Raw genomic sequence first — 14,000 nt, forward strand, 5'->3', positions numbered from 1 at the left:
TTATGCCTGTTTATGAGTACATATGCTTTACAGATTGTTGCTTAAACTCAACAATATATCAACTGAATGAATTTGTTAAAAATAGGAGCCCATTATGTGGCTTTATAATCCTTAACATTGTAATAAAACAACAACTTCAAACTAGGCTCAATCTGCTCTACACTTTTCTATGAGCTATAAACGACCCTGTAACAGCCAGGTGATGCAAAAAACAAAAACTGCATAGCGCCTAAGTGCACAAAACACAACATCTTTAGTGAAAACGAAGACCTCTTATGAAGTGAAACGAACGAGACTGAGAGGTCTATAGACTATAATTGTTTTCTGTACGTAAATGAACCTCCACACAGCAGAACTATTGTTGCAACCACTTAGTCAGTGTCGCATGCGCATAATTAAAGCTTCATTTTATCGACCTTTCATATCAAACTGAAATGTTCATTGTGGGCTGACGCCAACATTTCGTTTTAAAGCCTTCATCAGCTGATAAGGTGCCGATATCGTGCACCCCTAGTTCTGCCTGCAGTGCGTTTGCGTGCTCTGAGTTAGGTTAAGTTGTGTTTTTAGAGGTCAGGGCTGCTCAGTTTAAATCAGAGCCACAGGGCTCCTGGCTTATATTTACTCCTGATAACCCAAAGGTCTCCACAGGCCCTATCAGTTTAGCTGGTGTTGAGACCTCAAAGAGGGTCAAGGAGGGACTGGGAATCATGATTCACACATGTGCACATATCACTGGGGTAACAAGTTCTGAAAAGTATTTCATGGCAACTATGTTTAACACATTTCATATAATTGATTCCATCTCTCAGAAGAGCTGTTGCACATGAAGGGCGAGACTTCTTTTCACAGTATTCAGCAAAAACATAAACACAGAATTTTAATTCCATGGATTAATCATCAATGACAGCATTGGTCGTAATCTTCTCATCTTGTAGGGGCAGAGGAAAGCAGCTGACCCTGGAAAATCTTTTACCAGGACCCGCCTCCGATTAGGCCCACGCACGCACGCACACGGATACACTTCCAGGCCACTGACGCTCAAATGTCCAGACTCATCTTCTGGTAGTGCCTCATGGTGCACTGCAGTACACCCCATCTTTGACATTTCTGTGCCATCTCCAACGATGCATCCAATAAAAATGTCTGATAACCAAATAAAGGGGGAAAGAATCTCTCCTGGATTAAGAGAAGACGCTCTGTGGGCTGTAACAGAGATGTCAAGGTGAATATGAAATGAGAAAAAGGATCAATGCCCTTTATTATGAGGAGCAGGTTTCATGATACAGGCCAGAACAGGTCGGAGATTCCAGTAGAAAGCTATGAATAGCGTGCCGTGGGAACCTCTTGTCAGGTTCTCTTCGTATTGACACACAGGCAGAGCAGCTCAAGGTATGCTGAATGAGTGAACGAGTGACAGGGTTATTGTACTAGGAGGACAGAAGCAGGAGGATTAGTCCCCCTTTGACACTGAGGGCTGAGATGGTCCAGTGTGTGGAGGGAATCTGTCATCAGCAGAGCTGCAGGTGGTCCAGCAGTGCATTCGACCCTGTGAGGCGAGAAAACAAGGCGAGTTTTCAGCAGGGAGCGGGGTGATATTTAACCTGGGTTACCCTGGAATCTGATTCTCGACACCTTCTCTCCTCACCTCACATCATTGTTGGGGAGCCACTTTCACTTGTCCCAGAGGGGATAATGATGGTTTTCAACTCTGAAAAACATGCAAGCCTGTGTGCGAGGTAGCACTCACATATCCTCCATTTTCAAATCCCTTGAAGCTTATTCAAAGGTGACCCGGGCAGATGACTGAACACATTTCTGGGCCAAGCCAGCTCTGCTAAATCATGAATTTCTGTAAAGTTTGGATGAGTGTCTTATAAGGGCGTGATGAGACAGGTCTAATAAAGATGACGGAGAGCTCTGCATGTCACCAGCCCCTGCCAGGAAACCCTAGTGATTAACGAGGACCGGGACACCTCTGCTAATACGACTCATCTCTTTAATTGGCTCTATGATATGACTGTGCAAATGGCCCAGGGTGTGTGTGCGTCTGTGCACGATAAATGTGTCCAATGTCCATTTGTGCATATATGTGGGGGGGGGGGGGGGTTTACTGGCTGGGTGTGTCTGCATGTGTATGCGTGGGCGGGCGGCCCATGCATGTGCCTGCGATTATTAGTTTTCTCACTTCCCTCCTGGATGCCAGAGATGAGGTAGTGCTGCCTCATTAGAACGAGAACGCTTCCATTGCCGGCCAAGATTTAACACCTCACCCAATAATAATTTATTCAATCTATTCTTAAGTATTGCATGCGCTGGTAGATAGGGGTTAGGTTATGTAAGAGTGCGACAGTGCCTAGTTTGAATGTGATATGATGATAATTATAAATCCAAGGGAGACGACAGATGGTCGGGTACTTTAAAGGTTCAGCAGGTATAAGTATCACCACTCTTCTGCTGCCAGATCAGGAGAGTGAAAAAGGAAACAAAAAAAATGAGTTAGTCAAAGACAAGAAGAGAGAGTGCAGACTCGATAACAGAGAGCTGTTCCTCGTTAGCACGCTATTCATCAGTCATGTGAGGTCAGGGAACCCTGAGGGGTGGTGTGTGACCCGTCACCTCTCACCCCTGGCCCCTCAGCCAGCACCTGGAGCCGAGGTATTTCCTCATAACAAATTTACTTGTAACATTTTGTCTCTGATTCACGACCGGCACGCTGAGATCTTTCAGCTGCACGTTGAACTGTATAGCCTCGCAACGGTAGTAAATTTGAGTAGTATCTGTGGCGCAAATCGCAGAAAACATTTACCAGCCCGCTCTCCCGGCTGGTACAAGCAGTTTGTAGAGCAGGGAGTGGTTGACCGGGGGCGAAAGGGAGTGGACGGCATAGAGAGGAAGGAGGAAATGCACAAGGGAGGTACAGGAGACAGAATGGGAGGTGGAGGAGGGAGGTCAGGGTCACAGCTGCGATAAAGAGGTCAGGATGAAAGATGTTGCTTCAGTCTGGCATTGAGGAAAATAAACATCCCCCTAAAAATAGTCGGGAGACCTGTTCATCTTTCATCGTGGCTGCTCCATCCAGCTGCGACAAACTTTGCTGTTAAGTTTTCTGCACCAAACTAGGTTAATAATGTAAAAAATGTGTCTGGAGGGGGGGGGGGCTTAATCCTGACTTCTCAGGAGTTCATAGGTCCCTTTGACAAACAGTCGATGATTATCTTAACCCCTCCAATAAATATGACATGCCAGTCTTAACTTCATATCAGCCCCTGACCACTAAACCCTCAACTCTGACCTTTTACCCCCAACCCGAGCTGGTGACCTCCCTCCACTCCATATGTCTTAATTTCCCGTGAAGAATTTCTCCTGAGCCGAGCAGAGCTCCTTGGAAATCACTTTGAGTAAAGTTTTCTTTTGACCGGCTGATTGACAGATCGCAGGGTGAGCGAGCCCTAATGCTCCAGGCAAATAAGACAAGCCGGAACACACACACACACACACACACACACACACACACACACACACACACACACACACACACACACACACACACACACACCCCTATACCTCTGTCTACCTATCTTTCATTCTGTGTTTCTCTCTGCTCCCATCGCTTCTTCCGGTGCCCCTCCCGCCTTTATTTATGCCTGCAGAGCCACTTTGTTGTGCTTTTAGTGGCTGGGTTTGTAGATGGAGCAGATGCTGGAGCTGATATTCCCTGATCCTGCAGCGAGCCGAGATAAGAGCAGATTTATGCCAGAGTGAGGGAGCATGGGAGTAATTGCTGAGGCTTTGATGATGCGGCTGAGAGCACTCGTGTACCCTCGGCTTCTTACTAACAAGGACACCCTCAGATTTAGGACTTTTTCTCCCCTGGTATAAAGTGTTGTTTTTTAGTGTATATCTTATGTTGCCAAAGGTGTGTTTGTGCAACCATGCGTGCTGGGGTGCAATGCTTCCTTTTTCATTTGTGTGCGCATGAGCACTAGTGTGTACATTAGCTGTGATTATTCTTGAGTCTTTGTTTTAAAGGCGTGTCGCAATTACAGCATTGTGTGTGCGTGTGTGTGTGTGTGTGTGTGTGTGTGTGTGTGTGTGTGTGTGTGTGTGTGTGTGTGTGTGTGTGTGTATGTGTGTGTGTGTGTGTGTGTGTGTGTGTGTGTGTGTGTGTGTGTGTGTATGTGTGTATGTGTGTGGGCATTACACACTATGGTCCTCCTCCAGGATTGTTATGGCCTCTTTATTTATAGCTGCACAGACTCACGCTCAGCTGAAAACGTATGACATAATCAGGATGACAGATAGCATTCAGTCTGCAGATAACGTTATCTCAATGTGATTTTCTGTGATTCACATATAAGCGTAATTTCCAAGGAAACAGGTGACAGGAACAGAAATAAAGGCACATTCAGGAGGATGTTTCTCTACAGTCATTATGAGGTACGGCCTTACGTACTACCTCTTAAAATATAAATATATGATCAAAGCTGCAGCGGCAGTTACACAGCACCTGCCAGGGGAAAGAAAGGCAACGCTGATGAGATTATGGGAGCTACTTTATTCTGCACTCTGATTAGAGGTGGACTCTAAATGACTCTTCAGTTAAGCATTGAAGAGAGATTAATCATCTGTTCAGTGTCCCCGGGTGATGATGTCATCGAGGACATGTCAGTGACACCAGGCAGCAACAATGACATGTTGATCCCAGGGGGCTTTGGAGCCTGACCTGACTCTTGACTGATGCAAGTGGGCTCAGGCAGGACAGATACCTTTGTGAGGGGCTCAAACACACACACACGATCACACACATGCCAAAGCGCACAATACACACACAAATCTTATCTCTCTGCCTGCCCTGGCCGTCACCCCGGGCCTTCCTGTTTTTCTCAGGGGCCCAGAAAGAATTCCAACTGAGTGGAGTCGTGTGAGGCTGTTGCTCCGCCGGGAGAGCCACTTTGAGGAGTATCTACTGTAGAGAGAGGGGTGATAAGTGGAAGATCATTAGAAGCCCCTGAGCAGGAGCCAAATAGAAATAGATGACGCACGCCACAAGATCATAGCACAGGCCAAAATCTGTGAGGACATTGGGATGAAATTAGATGCTGAATCCCTCTGTATAATTTAGCAACAATAATTTCTTCAACACGTCAGCTCTGTGGGCTACTTGTTTCTGATCCAATCCCGCCGAAGAGCGCCAGCGCTCGGTTCAAAAGGGGGAGAGCAATGAGTCAGATCCTCTGCTCCAATTATATCTGCATCCTGCAGTCTGCTCTTTTAAAGCAAACACACACACACACACACACACACACACACACACACACACACATCCTCACACACACACAAGACAAAAACACGCACAGGCAGATAGACACCGTTTGAAATCCACACTGCACGCATAGCTGCCAAGAAATGCATGTAGCAGTCAGAACATAACAGACTGGAAAACAGAATCACACAATCCGTGAGAACACACACACACACACACACACACACACACACACACACACACACACACACACACACACCACTTGAACAGGAGCTTGTTGACCATCATACAGCCAAGGGACTGTGAAGAAGTGGGGAGAGGGGGTTGGGGGGGCTTACAGAGGTCGCTTTGAAGTTTCTATTCAGGTCTTTGTCCCATTCAGACTGCTGGCAGTAGACATCTCTACTAGAGGCCCAGCCCCTCCCAGCATCACACCGTCCCTTCATACACACTCGAAAAGAAAAGAAGGCACGTCCGCAGGTCCTGTCCATCACACAGACCTTAATTAGAGTGGATTCGAATGCACCCTTTTGTAGCCTCCTCACTCTCTCCTCTTTCTTTAACCCCCACCCTCACTCATTTTCACTCTCTTTCACCGGCTCCCACCCTCTCTCTTTTCTCTCATTCCTCCCTCTCTCCCCTAACCCTTTTTCACTTTTGTTGCCCTCATTTTCTTGGCAGGGAGTGAGGCACCTCTCCAGACGTTTTCTTCTCTATGCCTTGAGCCCCCTTCTATCCCCCCTTCTTCTCTCGCTGCCTGCCCCCCCTTCCAGTCTGGAAGCTGAGTGTGACCTAATGTTTGACAGACAAGTAGCCTTGGAGAAAAGATTCATCTATCAGAGGCTTGTAATTCTATTAGAATGGACAGAACATCCCCCTCAGGCCAGCATTTGGCATATTCTCTCCGTCAATTTAGCTGTTCTCTAAACCCTCTGGGCCACCGGCCTACAAAATGCAGTTTACGCTAACAAATAATCACAGCGAGTTAATAAAGTGTGTGTGTGTGTGCATGCCTGCATGTCCTAACTTTCTAGCAGTTTCTTTCATGGGGGAATTGTTGAGCGCCGAGTTCTTTTGATATTAAGCATCAAAGAACAATTTCTCTTTTCAAATTCTAATCTCATCCGAGAGGGTAAAAAAGGTATTATGCAGGGAACTGTGGCGAGTTAAGATAGGAGGATCACAACCAGCTACTAATCAGGATTGTTATCAAGATTCCCAGATGTTTATATGTAGACAAAGATGGCTACACGAAACATCTATTGTCGTGGCTTGTTATCAGGCCTAATTATTGATATGAGAGGCGAAGAGAAGAGAGGAGAAGAGATGAAGTTTTGCTTACATCTCCTGCTGGGATGTTAAATTGAGGAGGACATGTTTAGCGCAGATTGTTATTCGTCTGTAATCAGTGCTTTCCTGTCAGTCACGATGGCTGAGAGGAATAAAGGAGAGGAGGTGGAGTAAAGCAAGAGAACGAGAAGAGAGAGGAGGAAGACGTCTGGACGGCAATCAAGCATACCGCAAACAGGAAATGCAAGTCTGCAGATGCCCCAGCTGTTGTGTTTCGGCCTCGCTGCTCCCAAAGTTAAAACAAAGCAGCATGAATAGCTCATACGACAACTTTTCAAGTGTCACACTCCCGAAAATAGTCCGTTTACATTAACAAAGTTTTCCCACTGTTTCAACTAGCCCGGTGTTTGGAGTAAATCCATGATGTTTGTGTCAATGCCCTTGTGTTTCCTTTAGTGAACACTTTACTGTGCGTGAGACGGACAGGAAACATACTGCTAAGTGCTATTGTGTGTGTGTGTGTGTGTGTGTGTGTGTATCTTTGTGAAGATGTGTTGTCTCACTGGTTAATGGCTGCTTCATATTGATTACAGCTGGAACGTCCGAGTCACATGTTCCTAGTCTTCTCCAGATAACGAGGGTTAACCACTTGACCCTGTACATGCCAAAGAGGCTCCGCTTATACCTGGATCCATAGCCCCGGCCGAGGCCACATGTCCCACAGCTCCACAGAGGCCGCAGCCCTCCGGTCTCTGGCTTGGCCCGTAGATCACCAGCCGCGTCATGGAGCCACACCAGAGGGAAATACGCCAGACTTCATTAAGGGCAGATTAAAAGCAAGAGGAGGCCACTTTAAGTGTGATTTATTTTCACTGTGAGGTTGCTGGGTTGACTACAGGACCGCAGCGGCTTCAACCCGGAATGATGATGTCATGGTTTCAGTGTTTGCAAAGTGTAAATAGCAGATTGGGAAGGAACTATGTCCTCGGCAGCAGGGTTCAACTTGGAGTCTCAGAGAGAGGGTAACAAAAGCCACAGAGACTACTGACTTCTCCATGTTAGAGCTGAAACAAATCAGTAGAGGTTGAAAAGAATATTAATCTAAAACCATTTAGCTAATTAATTAATCTTTTTAGTCATTTATCAAGCAAAGAGGAAAGATATACTCTCTAAATGAGGGGATTTCCTGTGTCTCTCTCCTTTATATCCTTATACATTTTATATGTTAAGCCATGCCAGTGGCATGTCGGTCTGTCGGTCCGCCACATGGCTCCAGACTGAAATGTCTCAACTATTGGATGGATTTGCCATGAAATTTGGTAAAAATATTCATGGTTTCCAGATGTTGAATCAAACTATTGATCCCCTCAATGTTTCCACTAGCACCCCATGAGGTTAACATTATTCCTTTTTAATGAAATATCTTGACAACTATTGCATGGATTGCCTTGAAAGTTGTTAGACATATTCATGGTCCCCAGAGGACGAATCCTACTGACTTTGGTGACATTTTTGCTTTTAAGCGAGATATCTTGACAACTATTGGATGGATTGCCATGATATTTGCTAGAGATATTCATGATATCCAGAGGATGAATCCTGCCAACTTTGGTGATTCCCTCACATCTCCTGGTGTGCCACTGGCAGGTCAAAGTTTTCACTACATTTGTGAATTATCTCAACATCTTCTACAGCAGACAGAGTGGCACAAAGTGTTCATGTTTCATGTTTCCCAGAGGATATATCTTTTTAATATAGGGACTTTTGCTCTAGTGCAGTAATGTTAATTAAAATTACTTCATGACATGTCTAAACAACTATTGGATGAATCTCTATAATATTTGGTACACACATTAATGTCCCCCGCAGGATGAACTGTAATAACTTTGGTGACTATCAACAGCGAACATTATCTTTAGTTGCTGCTTAACTCCATTTTGAAGGGTCTGAAGAGCGAATGTGTATGAGCTTCTCTGGTATCAAAGTACATTCACGCTATTTATAGAAGCACTAATCACAGCCACCTATACACATTAACATGATGACCTCATTTCTTGAAAATGCTACTATTTTATAGGTGGCTGTCAGAGGGGGAAAAATCTAATTGTCTTCAGTGTGTCTGAATATAAAAGCTCTGCTAAATACACTCCTTTGTCCTCTCATGTACTTCACTTTGTGTCACGTTGCTTAAAGCTTATATGTTTATATAGAATAACATGGACAGTCCAATATCTGTTACATACCCTCCATAATCCTCTGCTGTATAAATTCTTCTGCCACGTGTACTTTGTGAAAGATTAGTTCTGATCGCTTCTCAAGGCAAATGTGAGTATTGTATTGTACTTGGCTCATAATGCGTTTTTAATTCTGCTGATTCCAGGCTGTGGTTTGATAACACTCTTACAATAACATCACGGTATGTCCACCATCATCGTCCTGGAGCCATATTCCTATTGGCTACTCAGCTTTGGCCCGCAGCTGTGGCACTCGTCAAAGTTGCACACAGGAGGCGTCTCATTGGCTCGCAGCAGATCAGGTATCTAACTGGGACCATCTGATTGGCCGTTAAGGTATCAGGTATCCCAGATGTCCCGGCCATCAGACGAGACATGCCAGCTCTGTGGCAACTGGCCTCTGTTTTTTGTTACTATGACAACACTCTGCCAGGCTTAAGCCAGACTACTGAGGATGCAGTAATGGCACAACTGCAGCTACACTTGTAGCATAAAGAACAACTTTATGACTTCTGCAGACCTTTTCCCTTCTCCACGCACCTTTGAAGTAGGTGAGCCAGAAATCCTTTCTCTGATGCAGCCGTGACACCCATGGTATCACGGCCTCACACACACACAGAAATATAAATACTCTCAGAGTGCATAATCATTTGTGTTTGAAGCTGATGTTGAGCTCATTGTTTCTTAAAGATTTATGGGCTGTCAAGGCACAACGGGATGTAATAAAAAATAATATCAGGAACCATAAACCATGTCTTTAAATGTCTCTTATCTCTCCTTTCCAATTATATTTAAGTCCCCTCTCCTGTATTCCCTGAATCGATTCCATCACAACCATTAGGGGGCGGCATTGATTGGATAAATGCACAAAAATTAAGAGAAATTCTCCTTCTCCCATCTCTCTCTCTCTCTCTCATCCTCTCTCTCAGAGAGGCGGAGAGAGGAGATAAGAGAGTCGTCGCTCTCTTCTCGAGCGCGGAGAGAGAGGAGAGCGAGAGAAGAGAGGGACGAGAGGTGAAAGAGAGAGAGAGAGAGAGAGGAGCAGAGCGAGCGAGAAGAGAGTGCCTCATCTACTCTCTCCTATTCTCTATATCTCTCTCTCTCTCTTCACTCTATCGACATCTCTGACATCTTCTCTCATATCTGCATCGAGGACTATATCTCTCTTAGATCTCTCTCTCTCGATCTCGGCATCTCTCCAAGAGGGACAAGCTGAAAGCTCGCTAGTAGCGCGCGCGAGCGTAGAGCGAGAGCGAAGGCGAGAAAGAGAGCGCGAGAGCGTGGAAAGGAGAATTATCGATGAAAGAGCGAGAGAGAGAGCGAAGATAGAGAATAGATCTCATCCCCTCTCTCTCTCTCGAGTGCTATCTCTCTCTGTCTCTATAGTCTCTCTATCTGACTCTATCCCCTCGACCCCCCCTCTCTCTCTCTCTCTCTCCCCCCCCCTCTCTCTCTCTCTCTCTCTGTCTCTGTTTCTCTCTCTCTCTGTCTCTCTCTGTCTCTCTCTGTCTCACACACACACACACACACACACACACACACACACACACACACACACACACACACACACACACACACACACACACACAAAGGGGGCACAGACATGGACATGATCAATTATGTGTCAAGCATTTCTTCCTCAATGAATGAATGGCCCCAATGACTATAGGCTACCGGCCGTCTATTGTTATTGACACTGGAGACTAAGTTCTCATGCAGTTCATTATCCCAAAAGGGGACAACTAGAAAGAGATCCAAAGAGACCATTAATCATCATTCCTTTCAAAGTTGAGAAAAGAACGGAGCGAAATAACAGATACTGTAATGCTCTACAGTAAATTCTATAGATTCTCGTAGAATTAAACTAAATTTAGAAAGGTGTACACTGAAATGATAGCCTAGTTATAGAGAGAACTTATTCTACCTACCACAGACATAATTACAATTCCCTAAAGTGAGATTTTGATAGGCCTATATAATAGGAATGTTATGGCATAAATGTTTAATCCTGGATCCACAGGGACAAGCAGGTCCTGGCTTTAAAGGGGCCAAAGTTTTTTCTCCTGCCGACACTTTTACGCACGCTCCAACAGCCTATCACGCTCGTTTTCCTCACCAAAGCTTTCAGTATGACGAATAACTCCAAAGACCATTTCAATTTGGGTCGATGGCCCGGGCCGAGATGGTGGTGGAGGGGGGGGGGGGGGGGGGGCTGGAGATGTGGGGGTCAACCCAATAACAGACTCCCCTCTCCCTCCCTCCCTCCCCTCCACGTCCCCATAACTGCCTTCGCTTCCTGCTTTCAAGTACGGACAGAGCGCTGTGATTGGCCGCGGCTCGCACTGTGGGCTGTTCCCTCTGCGCTCCTCTTCGGCTCGGGTTACAGTTGAGCTCGAGCTGCTGCACTTAGCGGAGCGAGGAGAGTGTTTTACACGGTTAAAAAAATAATACACCGGCAAAGAAATGTTGGCGAGCGGATTTAGAGCAACGGAGTGGGCTGGCGAGCAGGTCTGACCTTCCCTCGGCACTTTTGTTGCACAGACAAACGGGAGTCGTACAGTTTATTTACGCACCGGCCGCGCAGCATGCCCCAGTCGGACTAGAGGCGACCCTGCTGGAGCGCAACACGCACGCGGAACGCCGCTGAGAGCCGGGAGGAATATTTACAATAGAAAATAGAAACTCAATTCCTTCGCGGAGAAGAATAGCAAAGGGGAGGAGGAGTGAAAGACAACACTGGAATGAAGTGGACCTCGGGATTCCCAGCGTGCTGCGGAGTTGTGACTGATGGATGAATGTGGCCATCTGTAGGCTATATCCAGCGACAGGTACAGACACCATCAGGGGAGCTTTGACAAAGACACGGCGCAGCGCTTCATCGGCAGCCGCATCGTCCGAATCGTGTCTCCCAACAAACTGTGCGATTGGTTTCATCGCACATAAGATCGCACCGTGGACTTGTCTCTACTGAGTTAGAAGGTCGGCTGGTTTTTGTCTCAGCCACAGGTCAACCAGGACACTCAGGGTTGCTTTTCTCCCAGATCCGATCAAGAATCGGCGGCTGTGGATAGTTCAGTCAAGGACACGGGGGTCTGGAACAGATTTTTTAAAAGGTCGGACAGAAGGACATGTATCTGATATCGACCTCACATGCTCCAGACTGATCGTAGCTCACCTTCCCACAGATAACGCGCACTGTCCGACGCTCCGAGTTATCGGCTCACTGTCTTGTAGCTACATTGATCAGAATGGCGGGACTCGGGTGTTGGAAGTATTACCTCTGGATCTTTATTTTAATGTGCAGGTCGGCGCTACCTTCAGCAAAATCGCTGGAGACTATAATTTGGAGCTCGCAGAATTCCAAGTAAGTCTCCTATTTCATTTGTACAAGTATGCCAAAGTCTCTGGGTGTGTGCGTAATGGAGGACTAAGATTACTGGGAAAAGTTGCAATTTTGTGCAAGCTGGGTTAAATGTACTGTTTAAATGTGGCAATTATCTGAAAAAAGAACACAATGCCTTTTAGTTTTAATTGTCATTCCTGCGCCGCACAGTTTTCAGTTGATTTATTTCTCAGTGGGGGATTTCCAAACACCAAAGAAACACAGAAGGTGCAGGCTTATACAATATGCAGTAGGCCTAATTTACAACACAATAAAATATGGTTAATTATAACAATGTATGGCAATATTACATGCTACTGTTTATTACAAAACTGATGGCAAAGTCTGCTTGGACGCTTCACATACGACGATCTCAGAGCATTTCTTGTAATGTGTGTTATTAGCTGAGTGGCCAATACTTGAACAATATAAAGTCAAGGAAACCATGCCAAGTGTGTCAAGGTGTAGTATCGAGGATATTTCTCTTCACAGTCCGTCTCCAGAGCTCTGACCCATGGGCTCCTTGTCTTCTTGTGAGGGCCACACTGCGTCCAAAACTCTCCAAGTTTGAATTCAGATTGCCCACAAAAATGTGTGATAATGGTTTCAGTTATCAGAGGGAGAAATGCTTGAAAGGAATGTAATTTTTCTTAAGTGTCCTGGCTCAGATCCAGCTTAAATTCTGAACTCCAAAAAAAAATAAATCAAGGGCAAGTTTCTCAAAAGCGAGCAGCTGAAGCCAGACATTTTTCTCAAGATTCATATTATTCCCATCAAAACAAGCAGAGTGAGCCCAGACTGCTGATAATAAAATACGCTCTGGTAACAATTATCACCCACTTAGGCTTGACTCCTACATTTGCATGATGTTGGAAAGCATACATAAGGGGAAAATAAACTAAAAGAGGAGGGGGAAGAAGAGAAAAACTCCTTCAGTATTTCTGTACGTGTGTAGCTGAGGAGCTGACCTTCATTTGAGCTCACTGCATCGAGGGGAAATGGAGAGTAGCTTGACCAGCTTATAACTAGAACTTACTCATTCAAGTGTATCTGTGATTTATCCCCCAAATGTCAGATGTCATAGGAGCTAGTTGTGCAGTCAGTGGGTATGAATTTTGCTGCCAGGTTCACTGGAGTGTGTGTAGATATGTGTGGCCTGGTCCTAATGGTGAGACTATGGCCCATCAGCTTTTATTTGACTCTGGCTGCAGATGTAGTGGAACAATGAGCTTCATCAGACACAGATATGACACACACACACATTCCACATGCACAAAAACCCACATTTCATGTCATTCATGGGTAGACGAATGAAAAAGAATTGGGGAGACATTTATTGATTGATGTCACCTGCAGGGAATGTCTTAGAAGGTTACCACGCTGGTTTTGGGGGGGATTGGAAGATCATTACTCCATCTGTTCCTCCACTCTGCTCCGCTCCTTGTAAAAAATAAATAAAAAAAATCCCCACGCCGGCCGAATGTTTCATAAAGTTCACAGTGGAACAATAATGCACTCTGCAAAGTGTTCCCTCAACCTAATTATCCCGCTGCTCTGCGCTTAGAAAACAAAAGACAATTATCTTGCTGTGTGCAGGCTTTCGCAATAACAAAAGACAAACCTGTTTTTCTTGTGAAATGTATCTGTCAGCAGCAGCGTCTGATAGGCAATAAAAAAAGGAATACTTGTACAGCAATCAGCATCTGTCTTCACTGTTTGTTGCTTTAAACACCATCTCTCTGTCTCGGCCTATATTACTCCATAGTGATAACACAAAGAGAAAGAGAGTATAGAAATGTACAGTACACTATCTGGTGACTTATCTAGATTT

At 45.4% G+C, this 14,000-nt stretch overlaps 1 protein-coding gene across 1 annotated transcript in view; it reads left to right on the forward strand.

Moving 5' to 3' along the window:
• Window positions 1-11,142: 11,142 nt before the first annotated feature.
• Window positions 11,143-14,000, forward strand: part of efnb1 (ephrin-B1) — a 59,664-nt gene continuing 56,806 nt past the window's right edge. Inside the window, exon 1 of the mRNA XM_029442271.1 lies at window positions 11,143-12,151. Within this exon, the coding sequence (XP_029298131.1) occupies window positions 12,036-12,151 (116 nt within the window). The 5' untranslated portion in view covers window positions 11,143-12,035. The remainder of the gene's footprint in view (window positions 12,152-14,000) is intronic.

Source organism: Cottoperca gobio, chromosome 10, assembly GCF_900634415.1.
Source record: "Cottoperca gobio chromosome 10, fCotGob3.1, whole genome shotgun sequence".
In the NCBI taxonomy this organism is placed as follows: domain Eukaryota; kingdom Metazoa; phylum Chordata; class Actinopteri; order Perciformes; family Bovichtidae; genus Cottoperca; species Cottoperca gobio.